This window comes from Vigna unguiculata, chromosome 9 (assembly GCF_004118075.2).
Source record: "Vigna unguiculata cultivar IT97K-499-35 chromosome 9, ASM411807v1, whole genome shotgun sequence".
In the NCBI taxonomy this organism is placed as follows: domain Eukaryota; kingdom Viridiplantae; phylum Streptophyta; class Magnoliopsida; order Fabales; family Fabaceae; genus Vigna; species Vigna unguiculata.
The window spans coordinates 29,424,210-29,438,591 of NC_040287.1; the positions used below are offsets into that span (position 1 = coordinate 29,424,210).

At 31.2% G+C, this 14,382-nt stretch overlaps 1 protein-coding gene across 1 annotated transcript; it reads left to right on the top strand.

The window, feature by feature from the left end:
- Positions 1-8,873: 8,873 nt before the first annotated feature.
- Positions 8,874-11,496, top strand: LOC114164695 (methylesterase 17-like). Its single transcript, XM_028049441.1, has 4 exons — positions 8,874-9,243; positions 9,334-9,474; positions 10,552-10,686; positions 11,096-11,496. The coding sequence occupies exons 1-4, from the start codon at positions 8,926-8,928 to the stop codon at positions 11,393-11,395; spliced, it is 894 nt and encodes a 297-aa protein (XP_027905242.1). The 5' UTR covers positions 8,874-8,925; the 3' UTR covers positions 11,396-11,496.
- The last annotated feature ends 2,886 nt before the right edge of the window (positions 11,497-14,382 follow it).

The window sequence follows — 14,382 nt, forward strand, 5'->3', positions numbered from 1 at the left end:
TTCTGACTCAGCAATTAGTGCAGAATGCACTAGATTCCCGTCAGAAGTTACGATCGCATCATGGGTGATATCATAGTCTTGAAGATAGGATGGGAGTTGTGATCTTCGACCTGATTTCCTTACGGCTAATTTGGTGATGGCTTTATCTGCATATTCTTCTTCTCCTAATGCTATCTTAGGAGCGTAAGTGGTGGCTTCTGTGTTTGCCACTGTCCAGTCCCAGCTAGATGACTCATCCACATACACATCTCTGCTGGTTGACACGTGCTCTGTATTTGGGTCGTATAATTTGTAGCCACCTGTTTCATGATAGCCTATCAACACTTGGGGTGTGCTTTTATCATCCAGCTTTCTTCTCAACGCGTCAGGGACGTGTTTGTAACACATGGACCCAAAAATCCTGAGGTGTGAAACGTCAGGTTTGACACCTGTCCATGCTTCCTCAGGCGTCATCAACTTCAATCTTCTTGTTGGTGACATGTTCAACACATATGTTGCTGCATTTGCAGCTTCACCCCAAAGGAAATTTGGCATCTTTTTGGTTTTCAGCATACATCTAACCATGTTGAGCAGAGTTCTATTTCTTCTTTCTGCAGCCCCATTATGTTGAGGAGTGTATGGAGAAGTGAACTCATGAACAATACCTTCTTTCTCACAGAAGTCACTGAATTCCGATGCTGCATATTCCCCTCCACCATCGGACCTTAGAACTTTGATCTTACTGCCACTCTGTCGTTCCACCAAGCTTTTGAACTTCTTGAATACTGACAACACTTCATTCTTCCTTTTGATCTGATAAATCCACATTTTCCTAGTCAGATCGTCTGTGAAAGTGAGGATGTACCTGTTCCCACTAGGAGTTTCCACTTGCATGGGACCACAAACATCCGAGTAGATAACTCCTAGTTTTTCAGTGGCTCTTGTAGGGATGAATTCTTTGAATTTGGGCCTGGATTGTTTACACTGTATGCATTCTCTACACACTTCTTCTGGAATCTTTATTGGTGGAAGCCCCTTCACCATATTCTTAGTTTGTAGATTCGATAAGTGCTGAAAGTTCAGGTGTCCAAATCTGCTGTGCCATATCCACTCATCCTTGTTTACTGCTGTGGCTAGACATTGATGCTTTCGGGTGTTCATAGCAATACGAAAAGTTCTATTTTCAGAGAGATCTGCATGGATAACCAGTTTCTTTGATTGATCGTAAACATTTAGACCATTCTTCTTCATTTCCATCATAAAGCCTTTCTGCAATAGTTGTCCAAGGCTGATCAGGTTTGTCTTTAAACCTGGTACATACAGAACACCATCAATCACCACTTCTCTGCCACCTGAATCCCTTAATACCACACGACCACTGCCTTCTGAATTTAGACTGCTATCATCAGCGAATCTAATCTTTCCCTGCGAAGAATCATCAAGTTTGATAAACCAATCACGTCTACCTGTCATATGAGTGGAGCACCCCGAGTCTAGATACCAGGAGGTTATTTCCTCTGGTTCTGCGCTACTGGTTTTGGCCATAAGTAACACCATATCAGAATCAGAAGATGCTGCGTCTTGGGCCAGATTAGCTTGGTTCTTTGGCCTATTCTTGGCACCTTCACCATACCAACATTCATGAGCAAAGTGCCCGAGCTTCTGACAGTTGTAACACTTCAATTTCTTCTTCCACTCCTTGTCATCTTTTCCTTGTTTCTTCAGATCTTTTCCAGTCTTGGATTCATCTTCTGATTTCTCTTCTTGCTTCTTACGGTGCTTTCCTTCTTTCTTGAAGCCTTTGGCCTTTGTCTTGTAAGTTGTTCTGACCTGTAACGCCTGTTCTTGACAGTGTTTGCGATCATCCATCCTAAACTCGTGTGCTTCCAGAGAGTGTTGGAGTTCCTCTATCTTCAATGTCGCAAGATTCTTTGTCTCCTCTATAGTTATTACTAAATGATCAAATTTAGGAGGAAGTGATCTTAGTACCTTGTGTATTACGTGTTGTTCTGACACTTTATCACCACAGCATTTCATCGCATTCACCAGCTCTTGAATTTTGTTCAAGTATTGAGATACTGTCTCGCTGTCTTCCATCATCAGGAATTCAAACCTCCTCTTTAACGCTTGCAGCTTCACTGTTTTGTGCTTATCATCACCATATGTATTGATCAATATTTCCCAAGCCTCTTTTGCTGTCTCAGCTTGTGAAATCTTGTTAAAGATTTGTGAATCTACGCATTGGTACAACAAGAACCTCGCTTTGCCATCCAATTTCTACTGCAGCCTATAATTTCTTTTGTCTTCGTCTGTAGCTTTACTGCTCAGCTCTCCAAGACCCGTTTCAATTATTTCTGCCACATCTTGGAACTGAAACACAGCCTTCATCTTTATCTTCCAATCATCAAACATCTTACCATCAAAGATTGGTAAGCCTCCTTGTATGATGCTTCCACTTCCGGCCATCTTGATCATGAAAACTCCTCAGAATATTGCACACTTCTTGACACCTTTTATTTTCTTGGAATCTTTGAAGATTGCACTAGCTTCCCGGCCACACACCACACCACTCTACGATACTCCTTTTTACACGATCTACAAAGCTTCGTTTCTTCTTCCACACAGACGAACCTATGCTCTTGATACCATATTAAACACAGAGCTGGCAACGTAATGGGGACATTCACGTAAGGAAAGAGAAAGTGAGAGAGATCACAGAGTTTGACTGAAAGATATGAAGCTTGTCTATTACGTGAAATGCAGAGAGTATTTTATACAGAAAACGAGTAACAGTTATAACCGAAAATAACAGAAACAACAGAATATAGTTTGGCTTTTGACATCTACCAACAATAATTAATATTTTAACAACTTTGAAATTTATATTTCACAGTGATATATTTTATTCTAGTTTTAGTCGATAACAAAATGTGTACTAAAATGGGTTGCTATACGGTCCATAGTATGATTGATTACATAGGTGTTATTTACGTTGAATTATTACATTATTCAATCTAATTCAAATCAATTAAATTAAGTTGAATTTTCATTTATATTTCAGTTAAACTTGATTAAACATGAAATAATTCACTTTTATATGGGTTGAGTGATGAATTTAATAATTCAATTATTTTTTTAAATTGATACTTAAAAATACATTTTTTAACAAATAAAGTTATTCAAAAATTTTATTTTATTGATCCAATTAAATATAATTTGCTCAATTGAGCTGGATTGAACGATATCTCTATTTGTGACATGTTTAAAACTAAATGAAGAAAAAGAAAGAAAAGCAGCGACCTTCAACCTCATCTATTCCCCTACGCTTTCCCTTCGCACGACCAATTTTATCTTTTATTTTTCTTTTCTCTTGATTCCACCTCCAAATCTTATCCGTTCCCTGATCTAATCACACCATTTTGTATTAAGAATTATTTTAAACATATCAAATTTTAAAATAAAATAAGTTTTACAAAATTATTATTATCTAGTTTTTACATAGTTTTAATTATCCATCTCGAAACATTTAAGATAAGTGATATTATCGGTCTTTAAGAAACGAGATCCTTTTATTTGTGCATCCAATATTATCTTTTAATATTGTTAATTATTGTAATTAATGTAATGGCTAACATTACTTGTTGTCTTATTTATTAATAGAGTCTTAAGACAAATACTTGTTATATATATATATATATATATATATATATATATATATATATATATATATATATATTGAGTTTGTGAGGATAATTTACATACAGTACCGGGTAATTTCATTAGCTTATTCTTTGTTTTTTTTACAATTATAGTATATTATATATATAAGCATAATATAATACAAGTGATGAAAGGAAATCGTAACGAAGTCGCAAAGCTAATTAAAAATGTTAAAGTAGAATATATATATATATATATATATATATATATATATATAATGGACTATTATTAATTATTGATTGTGTTCCTAATGATGCTACCGAACGAACTTGGGTCGGAATCGAAACATTAGGTTTGTTCCAGTACCTCCAATAAGTCTCACATCGTTTAGGAGTCGAGGTCAAGCGAAGTTTAAATACTTTTACCTCCTTCCACCCTCCGAGGCACATTTTAAGGACAAAACCGTGACGAAGCTCAAACGCTCCAAAGCGAACAATATCTCGGGTATGCAGTGGTTGTTCCTAATAATAGCTATCGGACAAACTTGGGTTAGAATCGAAACATTGGTGCCCACCGTGGGGATCAATAACTCCCTTTCAACTTCCCTTGCCCTCGACTGGAGGGTAGCGGATAATGCCTTGGGTCGGAATCGGAACAAATTGTATGATAAATAAAAAGAAAGAATTATTTTAACCTTAGTTAATGACTCACTTAGGTCAAAATAATTTGGTCCCTTGACCGTGAGAGTAAAATCTGGTTTATATTCATCAAATGTAGATGATATTTTTCTCCAAGATTCTCCTTTATATTCTCGAATATTCTCCTCTCAATCTTAGTTTCCTACAGGGAGGTCGATCCTAGGGTGACATCCTCGCAAATCTTGAACCATCAACCAACTACCCTCAGTGGCGTCGGTCCTAGAGAAACATCCTTTTGGCTTCTTGCAATGACCTCTGGAGACGAGATTTTTGACTTAAATTTTCGTTCGATTCCTTGGCCTATTGAATACCTCAGTTTATTGGTGATCTTCTCCATCCAGGAGGGCACAATATGTAATGGACTGTTATTAATCATTGATCGTATGATAAACAAATTGGTAGTATAATATCTACTATTAATTTGGATCATTACACTATTATTACATTGATCCGCGTTTGTTATATTATAATGATAAATAATTATATAAAGTTTAAAAATAAAAATAATTTTAATAATTTTATTTACATTTTATTTTTTACCAAATGAGTTGAAGGAGTATATTATCTTCAAAAGAAACATTTGACATGGATTTATGATGATTTTAAGTATTTAGTACAAATGATTTAAGTATTGGGAAAAGTTGTTAGAGAAAAAAAAACGTGAGATAAGGAAGAAAAGGAAAGATTTGTAGGTATTGTATGTAAATGACAAATGTAACGTCCCAATTTAGTAGGATAAATCTAATAAGTAAAATGTGACATGTTTATAGTATAAAATAGAGCACCAACAGAAAATATATAAGAATCAACCATTACGATTATTCATAGTATACTGAAAGAAATACCCAAAGACACAACAAGAATACCTCTAGCAGGAATTAAAAGAAACAATTGGCAAAAGGATCGCTCACTGAGCAAGAAACTACATAGGCATCAGCGTCTCAAAAGTTGCTCAAAAGAGAGCCATAACTAACACCCCTGAACTGGAAAGCAGCGTCACCACCATCTGAACTATCTCTAAGAATTTCCACATCTACTCACACCAAGGATTTGGTGATCATCACAAAAAAGAAAAGCCAAACAGAGAAACAAACACCAAACAGAAAGGGTAAGTTAAAGTAAAAGATTTGTAATCATATTATTGAGCAAGTAAATGTTAAATCAAGTTATAAACATACAAATCAGTAAGCACCCAAACCATGTGATAGCAAACAAATGCAAGACCTTCTGACTCAATTATCTAGATTATACTCTTGATATAGAATTCTAACAGAAGTATGCGCTTGTGCTGGTTTCTAAACTCTGCAGAGTCTAGACACAAGGGGTTATCACCCAACACACACAAGGTTAATTCTCTAATATCTTAGGCCCAATACGTCCCAAGACTAGGACCTCCTATCACTATCACAACATAAATCATTTTACTCTATGTGAGTGTGAACAATTATTAGAGTTCAGGATACCTTCCTTTGTCTAGACATCTCCTATATCAATGTATACACTAACCACACCATCACCAATAGTTTCCCATGAAACTCTTTTATGCAAAACATTCCACATGTCATCTCAAACATTATAATCTCATGCCAATGTTCAACCAACCAACCCATTTGTATTTCATTTCATACCAAGCAAGTCAATATCACATGAAACATACATGATCACATATTCATACTTTTAAGATTAATTGAATAAATTCACAAGTTAAAGTAAGGAATTAAAATTCTACAACAATTCTCGCTTAAGCTAGACTGGTCTTGCTTAAGCTAGGAATTCTCGCTTAAGCTAAAAATTCTCGTTTGGGCGAGATTTCAAATAGGGAAGTTATCGCTTAAATGAGACCTCCTCGCCTGAACGAGATAACTCGTCGCTTAAAACGGAAGCTCGTCGCCTGAGCGAGAGTTCGAGCAAAAAAACCAGGGAGAGCTTTTGCTACTCTCGCCTAGGCGAGACGTGCTCACTTGGACAAAAATACCAGTTCTCGTCACTGTTCAAGCATGCAACAACTAGACATTCGAAATCAAACAACATCTCAATATTTTCCAAGCAACCACAACTACATACAAGCATTATTAACACGAAACTGAATTGAAAATAGGCAGATACTAAGAAAAGATTAAAAAAATCCTAGCTTCCCTTATCTTAAGTGGAGTTAAACTTTATGGGACTCTTAGTGGAGGAGAACCAGAACCAAAATAGCTTAAGGAGATGGAAGGACATGAACTCAGCTAGCTTAGAGAAGAACGATGTTCAAGCCCTAACAGAGCTTCTGAAATGAGAGAAAAGAAAGGAGGTGGTTCAGCTACGTGAGGGACAAAATGGAAATGAAATGGCAGCTGTAGGGATTTAAGGGTAACCTGTGGGCTGACTTGGGCCCAACTAAGAAGGCCAAGCCCAAAATGTTTTTTTTTAGACAGAAAATGGGGCTTACAACAAATTGACCTCTTTTTGATTTTTTGAAAATAATTTTATTTTCTTGGTTTTCTTTAATTTTGAATTATTTTTATCAATTAATAAATAGTATTTTTATGGAAATAATTACTTTTAGAAATAATTAATTTTAATTTTTTCAACTAATATTTCTGAAAAATTATATTTTTAAATTTACACGAAGATAGTTTTAGCTTTACAAAATAGAGAATTTATTATCTTTCATCAATTCATTAATTATATATTAATTAATTTTTTATTTAAATCAAATATTGTTCTATTAGAACTTTTTTTTTTTCAAAAAGACTCCAAATCAATCTTCACAATCCAAATCAATTTTTTATTTATTTATGTCCAATATTTTTCTATTATATATATATATATATTATTTTATTTTTCAAAATGACTCCAAATCAATATTCACAATCCATACCTCAATCAAAGAAAACGTTAATGCAACCTACAAACATCCTAATGGCTGGGATTTTTGTTGGAGGTTGACCTTTCGTATCCACTCATAGTGTGCCATTTAGTTTTCTCAATCGCTGAAAATCATGAAACAAAATATTTATTTTTTAATTGAAACTATTATGACTTTCCCATTAATTTGAAGCTCCTACATAATCTTTTAATGGTAGTGCTTAATCCCGCGTGGCCATCGCAAAATATTTTACATGGTTTGTTAATAACACATTATTCTAATATTGTAATGAAAAATATAATTAAAAACTCACCAGTCTATCAAATTCTTCAGAAAAAAATATTTTCAAATAAAACCAATAAATATTCGAGATTTACAATAATTTCGTAGAAAAATATCTTTTTGTGTTTGTAAGTGTTTATGTAAATAGACAATATTTTATGGAGAAAAAGAAGGATAGTGTCGGCCAACAATATCCTAATAAAGAAAGATGATGGTAATAAAACAAATGAATGTGTCACAACAATAAAATGGCAGTTAATGAAAGAAATTAATGCATATGACAAAAAATTAAAATGAAGTTAATGTGTCACGACCGACCGATTCCACTCTCAAATGTAGTTCATAATTATGCATTACATAAAAAACAAACAAAAATTCTTGCCGTCGTGCTCAAGGACCAAACACCATTTCCAAAGCTAAAATCTTCTTTCTATTGGTGCCTTTTCTTAATTTTAATTAATTAAATGATAATGAAATTTTTGTACCTCCTTCATATTATATATATATATATATATATATATATATATATATATAATATAATATAATTTGCTGTTTATCATAGGTCCAAGTAAAGAAAATGCATTCGATACTATCGGAATAAATTTGAATATATAGGATCCGACTGAGATAGATAAACAGATAATACTTAATAAATAAAATTATATTTATAAAATAAATTACAATGACTAGGTTTAGAACGTGGATTTGAATTTCGTGCGAATTCAACTCGAATCAAAATTGATGTTTTAATATTTCTAATTTATAAGAATATTTTAAATTCAAGTTTATTAAAAATGGTTTAAAAGGAACTAATAAACAAGAAAGACAGTAGTTCTATTTGATGCAATAAACATTACTCCATCAGTTTTTTTTAATTATCGTTTCTAATAAAAAAAATACATTTTTTTCCATATTACGTTATTTTCAAAATTCCAAATAACATAATTTTTTCAATTATACATTTACTATAGATGACAGGAATTGAGAAAAGTTATTAAGGATAACCTAGGAAAAAATATATAATAATATACAAATGTAAATTAAAATTAAAAAACTGAAAAAAATAGATAACTGACTTAAAACTATATTAAAAATTAAATATTTTACTTAATTTATGTAAAAAAAAAATCTGAAAACGACTATAATTTTTGTATTGTATCTCTTTAATATCTGCCTTTATTACTTAAACGTACTCTTTAATATAACATTTATTACAATTTCAATTTTGTGAGTGCACCTTGGCGTGTTAAGCAAAACCGAGTTATGCTCCACAGATCTATGCAGACGTTTTCAAAGTTCTGATGATGAATGGAAATGACCCCAAGAGGGAATATATAAATATATATATAAAAACCTCTGAATATTGGAATAATATTAAGAAGGAAAGTTACAAAGATAAACGTCACTATTACTGGTGCTGCTGACCCTTCAACACGTACTATTATTATCCTATATATGATATACATGTGTGTGTGTTTTTTTGTGACGAAGAAGGTTGAAAGAAAAATGATAGTGAAGGCAGAGAAAAGTATGGGTTCGGGAGTGAGGGAAGAAGGGTTGAAGCAGCACTTTGTGCTTGTACATGGCATAGGTGGGGGGAGTTGGTGCTGGTACAAAATCCGGTGCCTTATGGAGAATTCTGGGTACAAGGTCTCATGCATAGACCTGAAAAGTGCTGGAATTGATCAATCTGATGCAGATTCTGTGCTATTCTTTGATGATTATAATAAGCCTCTAATGGATTTCATGTCTTCTTTGCCGGAGAATGAACAGGTGGTCCCCCCCTCCCCTCTTCCTTATGTCCCTTTCTTTATATGCGAGTGAGTGGCATCACAACTCATATCACTCATGTGGTTGCTGTAGGTTATATTGGTGGGGCACAGCGCTGGAGGCTTGAGCATTACTCAGGCCTGTCACAAGTTTGCAAATAAGATCCGTTTAGCTGTTTATGTCGCAGCCACCATGCTCAAATCGGGATTCTTGACCCAACAAGATCTCAAAGATGTGAGTCCTTTTCGTAAACTCTAGAGTTTTGAGGTTCAATTTGAATTATGTTTCTTTCTTAATATTGGTAGTTTCTGTGTTCAAGGTGATTGATTGAGTGTCATAACTTGGGGTTAGGGGTAGAATGTGATGGTGGTGGGTACTGGCTTCCATTTTTGGTGTCGGTGTTTGGAGTCTTGAAGGTTGATGACGATGCTCTGTTGAAATAATTAGTTGCCAACTGTCTTCACAAACAGATTGTAGATTTTAGTTCTTGAGGCTCACTAAATTATGCTTCTACTTACCTACTCCCAGTTTTTTTTCCCAAGGATAGCACCATGTGCAAACAAATCAGCAGCTGTTTAGCAATAGGAGTAGGAGAGTTTGTTTGTTCAGCATGAAAGGGACGTTTTTCAACTATTTTACGTTATCCCCTCTTTTCTTTCTGGAGAAAATTCATTTTCGTGTTTCTCACTGTTAGAGTTATTAATTTGGTCAATCACCTTTTCTACTCAGATTACCACCTTTGCAGGCTTTGACAACGAACTAGTTGGAATTTAATAATGATCGGTAAAAGGGTCAGGCATTCTGACCCGGGGTGTTTATGGTTTATTTTATATTATGAACAATTTTTAATTTAATGAAAAACAATGAAAACAAATCTAACTCTAACCCCATCTCGTAAAAGCCTAGAACTAGAATGTGTACCTTTATTCAAAGTCATTACAAAGCTTCCCTTCTGTGTCTGTCTACTCTGGTTTATCAATTATCATCACTAATTGTGTGCCATGCCATCCAAACAAGCTCCTGTGAAATAACAATCCCTGTATTAATGATTATAAGCAATCTTTGTTTGGAGACAAAAAAACTTCCAAGCCTCTTTCTTTCTTTTCCTTCCTCGGTCCTACAAACCCTTTTTTTTCCACATAGCTAATATCAGATTTTCACTGTGTTCAATGTGCCCCTAATGATTGAAAAGCAACAAAGATTCACGAGCCTAATTGCTAGAATTAACTATGATAGTAGAGTAGCTAATTTTTCTGTGCCACCGATAAATAGGAGATATAATAGAAAGTTTTTGTGGTGTGTAACGAGCAGGGTGTGCCTGACTTATCTGAATATGGGGATGTGTACGAGCTAGGATTCGGATTGGGACATGATAAGCCTCCAACCAGTGCATTGGTGAAGAAAGAATTTCAACGCAAAATCCTCTACCCTTTGAGTCCTCAAGAGGTACATACATAAATATAATAATTAATTAATTTCTCATTACAGATGAAAAAAAAGACATGCTATGCTATGTTACACTGCTGAAGCTATACTATGTTGCACTGCAATTGCATGCAGAGTCTATAGACCTGTTCAATAGTATGTCACTTTCTGGAGGCATTAGGGAGTAGGGTACCCCACATGACATGCTTTGGTTTGGCCTATTGTTAATGTAATGTTATCCTCATCTTTGCCATATGTAGGACCATTTATGACGATTCCTTGAGAAAAAAAAAAAAAAAAAAGAAAGAGAAAGAGAATTATTCTTCCAAATGAAAACAACTTTATGAAATAAGTTTTCCCAAAAGATGAAAGAAAAAATGAAGTTGGCATGTGCATGAGGTTGATAATGAATAGTGGAATGATGTGTCAGGATTCAACCTTGGCTGAGATGCTGCTGAGGCCAGGGCCATTGGTAGCATTGACGAGTGCAGAGTTCAGAGAAGAGGGTGGTGAAGAAGTGGAGAAGGTGCCCCGCGTGTACATAAGGACAAAGCAAGACAAGGTGGTGAAGGCAGAGCAACAGGAAGCCATGATAAAGAAGTGGCCACCATCTACTGTGTATGAACTCGACACTGATCATAGCCCTTTCTTCTCTTCCCCGTTCCTTCTCTTTGGCTTGCTTCTAAAAGCTGCAGCTTTGGATGTTGGATTCCATGCAACTGCTTCATGAACACCGATTTTCTTCTAAATCTCTGAATCAATTTACCCATTTATGTATACATTAATTGTAATTATGATGAATAATTTATAGATTATCATACTTTAAATCTATCTCTCCCGAGATTTGTTGGATCAATATGTGAGACATACTTTATTTTATTTAATTCAGATATGATTGTTTCAAATAAAGAATGTGTGGTTTATAAAAGAGTTGGAGATAATCAACAGAGAAGTATTAGTGAGTAACAATAGTAGATTACATACGAGTTGATGGTATTTTACTTTTAGTTCCGCTTAAATCCACGTTTAATTTTAACATGATATAAGGATAATTTTAGATTTTCTATCAAAATATATAAGATATGAGTTGAAGCATTCTTTAATTACAGATCAGTTTATAAGATGTAGACCAATTACTTTTATACGATTAAGACAAATAATATTTCTTTCATTTTAATTTCTTTAGTATATATTAATATAGAGAATGTTTTTAAAGACTTATAACCTTTTTAAATTAATCTGTTATATGGTATCAAGACAGCAAAATGATATGCATTACTAAATGATATATTTTTTGTTTATGAATACATGTGGAGAATAAATATAGGCATTAATTATGGGTATCATGTAATTAGTGAATTTTATTTAAATATTTTAAAAAAATTCAAGTATTCAAAATAAGGTTAATAAAATAATATTAATTATTAAAAAATTAGTTAGAATATGATTTTATATTTTTATATTTTAAAATTGATGTTGTTTTTTAAAAAGATTGATTTTGAAACTTATATTTGTATTTGTGATTCTTTTAATTTGTTTTATATGAATATTAAATTTGTTCGCATTGATCCTTTATAAGTAAATAGTCAATTTAATACACTAAATATTGACATATTTAATTTTTTTAGTATAATAAAAAAATTATATTCTTAACATAAAACTTTTAATTTCGTTAATTTTATTTAAACTTTGTTAATAGTCAAGATAATTGTATACATGTATTAATATTTGTTGTGCATTTATTAAAAGAAAAATTAACACTAATATTCTTCCTTTGGTTCTTACTTAAAACTAGAATCTTTAATAGTTGTTTAAAAAATAGTTAATAATATTAATGTTTTTAACAAACATACATATTTATTCAATTATCTTAACCATTAACGAAGTTAAAATAAAACTTAACGGAATTAAAAGTTTAATATATATTTTTATTATCAATATTTATTATATTGAACCAATATTTATCGATATTTCTTTATATAATTTTAATTGAAATATGTGTAAAAACAAATTTTTATCTAACTTTACAATATACTAAATAAATATATTTAATCATGCAAGAATGAAGTTTATTTAAATATTTAAAAACAAAAATCAAGTGATAAAAATGAAGTCAATAAAAAGTGTTTAGAAATTTATTTTATATTTTATATTTTATAAGTAAATAGTCAATTAAATATACTAAATATTGACATATTTTATTTTTTTAGTACAATAAAAAAATTTAGTCTTAATATAAAAATTTTAATTTCATTAATTTTATTTAAACTTTGTTAATAGTTAAGATAATTGTATACATGTATTAATATTTGTTGTGTGTGTATTAATGGAAAAATTAGCCCTAATATCCTTCCTTTGGTTCTTATTTTATAAAACTAAAAGCTTTAATAGTTCTTTAAAAATAGTTGCATATTAATTTAAATCTTTTTAATAAACATACATAAATATTTGTTAAATTATCTTAATAACGAAATTTAAATAAAATTTAACAGAATTAAAAAATTTATATTTTCTTAGATATTATATTAAACCAAACATTTATCTATATTTTTTTATATAATTTTAGTTGAAATATATTTAAAAATTTATTTCTTATCTAACTTTAAAATATGACAAAAAATAATTAGATACCAATTTACAAAATAAAAAATTATTGGTTATTAAAACGGTCACTATTATGAATAAAAATTATAATTATTTTATAGATTAATCTCTACAATTAGCTATCAATATTTTGACTATCAGATGAATTAGTTTCTAAATTTATTTATAATTAATTAATGGTCGATTCAAAAACTAATTCTTTTGTAACTAAAACCTTGTTAACTAGATTAATTTACAAAATAATTATAATTTTTAATTTACAATCATCACTATTTTAGTAATTAATAATTTTTAATTTTGTAAATTAATATCTAAATTGGTTTTATAATAATTCTTGTGTAACTAAAACTTTGTTAACTAGATTAATTTACAAAATAATTATAATTTTTAATTTACAATAATTACTATTTTAGTAATTAATAATTTTTAATTTTATAAATGAGTATCTAAATAGGTTTTATAATAACTAATTATGTTTGATCACTAAAATTGATTATCTTATCAAGATTTTCTTCTAGTGATTTAAATACTTAAAACAAATCAAGTGATAAAAATTAAGTCAATAAAAAGTGTTTAGAAATTGATTTTATATTTGATATTTCTTTTATTTATACTAATAAAGTTAATTTTTTTAAACATTGATTTTTTAAACTTAGATTTTATGGTGTAATTTATTTAATTTTATTTTACACAGAGAACAAATTTATTTACACTAACATTTTATTATATAATTTTAATTGAATTATATTTTAAAATTATTTTTTTATCAAAATTCTTATTCTAAAAAAAATTAAAATAATTTTATTTAAAATTTTATATCAAATAAAAACAATAAACATACAGATACCCACAAATGAAACATTTCACAAAAGGGTAGAGAATACCTACGGACACCCCCAACCACTTCTCAATCTGTTACCAAGGTCACTTGTGTTTTTTAATTAAATAATATTAAATAAAATTCAAGTGGTTTGAATTTTGGCGTTGTCACTTTAATACTCTGTTTTCATATGCCTTCAAGGTCTTCCTATATATTATTAATCCTTGTTTCCCACAATTAATCATCTAAATTAATACAATGATTACATTTTTTTATATTATTATTTCTTTTAT

Excerpts from the sequence above, each read along its gene's own strand:
- LOC114164695 (XM_028049441.1), top strand. The coding sequence starts at position 8,926 with ATGATATACATGTGTGTGTGTTTTTTTGTGACGAAGAAGGTTGAAAGA. Across the intron at positions 9,244-9,333 it reads CTTTGCCGGAGAATGAACAG|GTTATATTGGTGGGGCACAG; the intron begins GTGGTCCCCCCC and ends TGGTTGCTGTAG. Across the intron at positions 9,475-10,551 it reads CCCAACAAGATCTCAAAGAT|GGTGTGCCTGACTTATCTGA; the intron begins GTGAGTCCTTTT and ends TGTAACGAGCAG.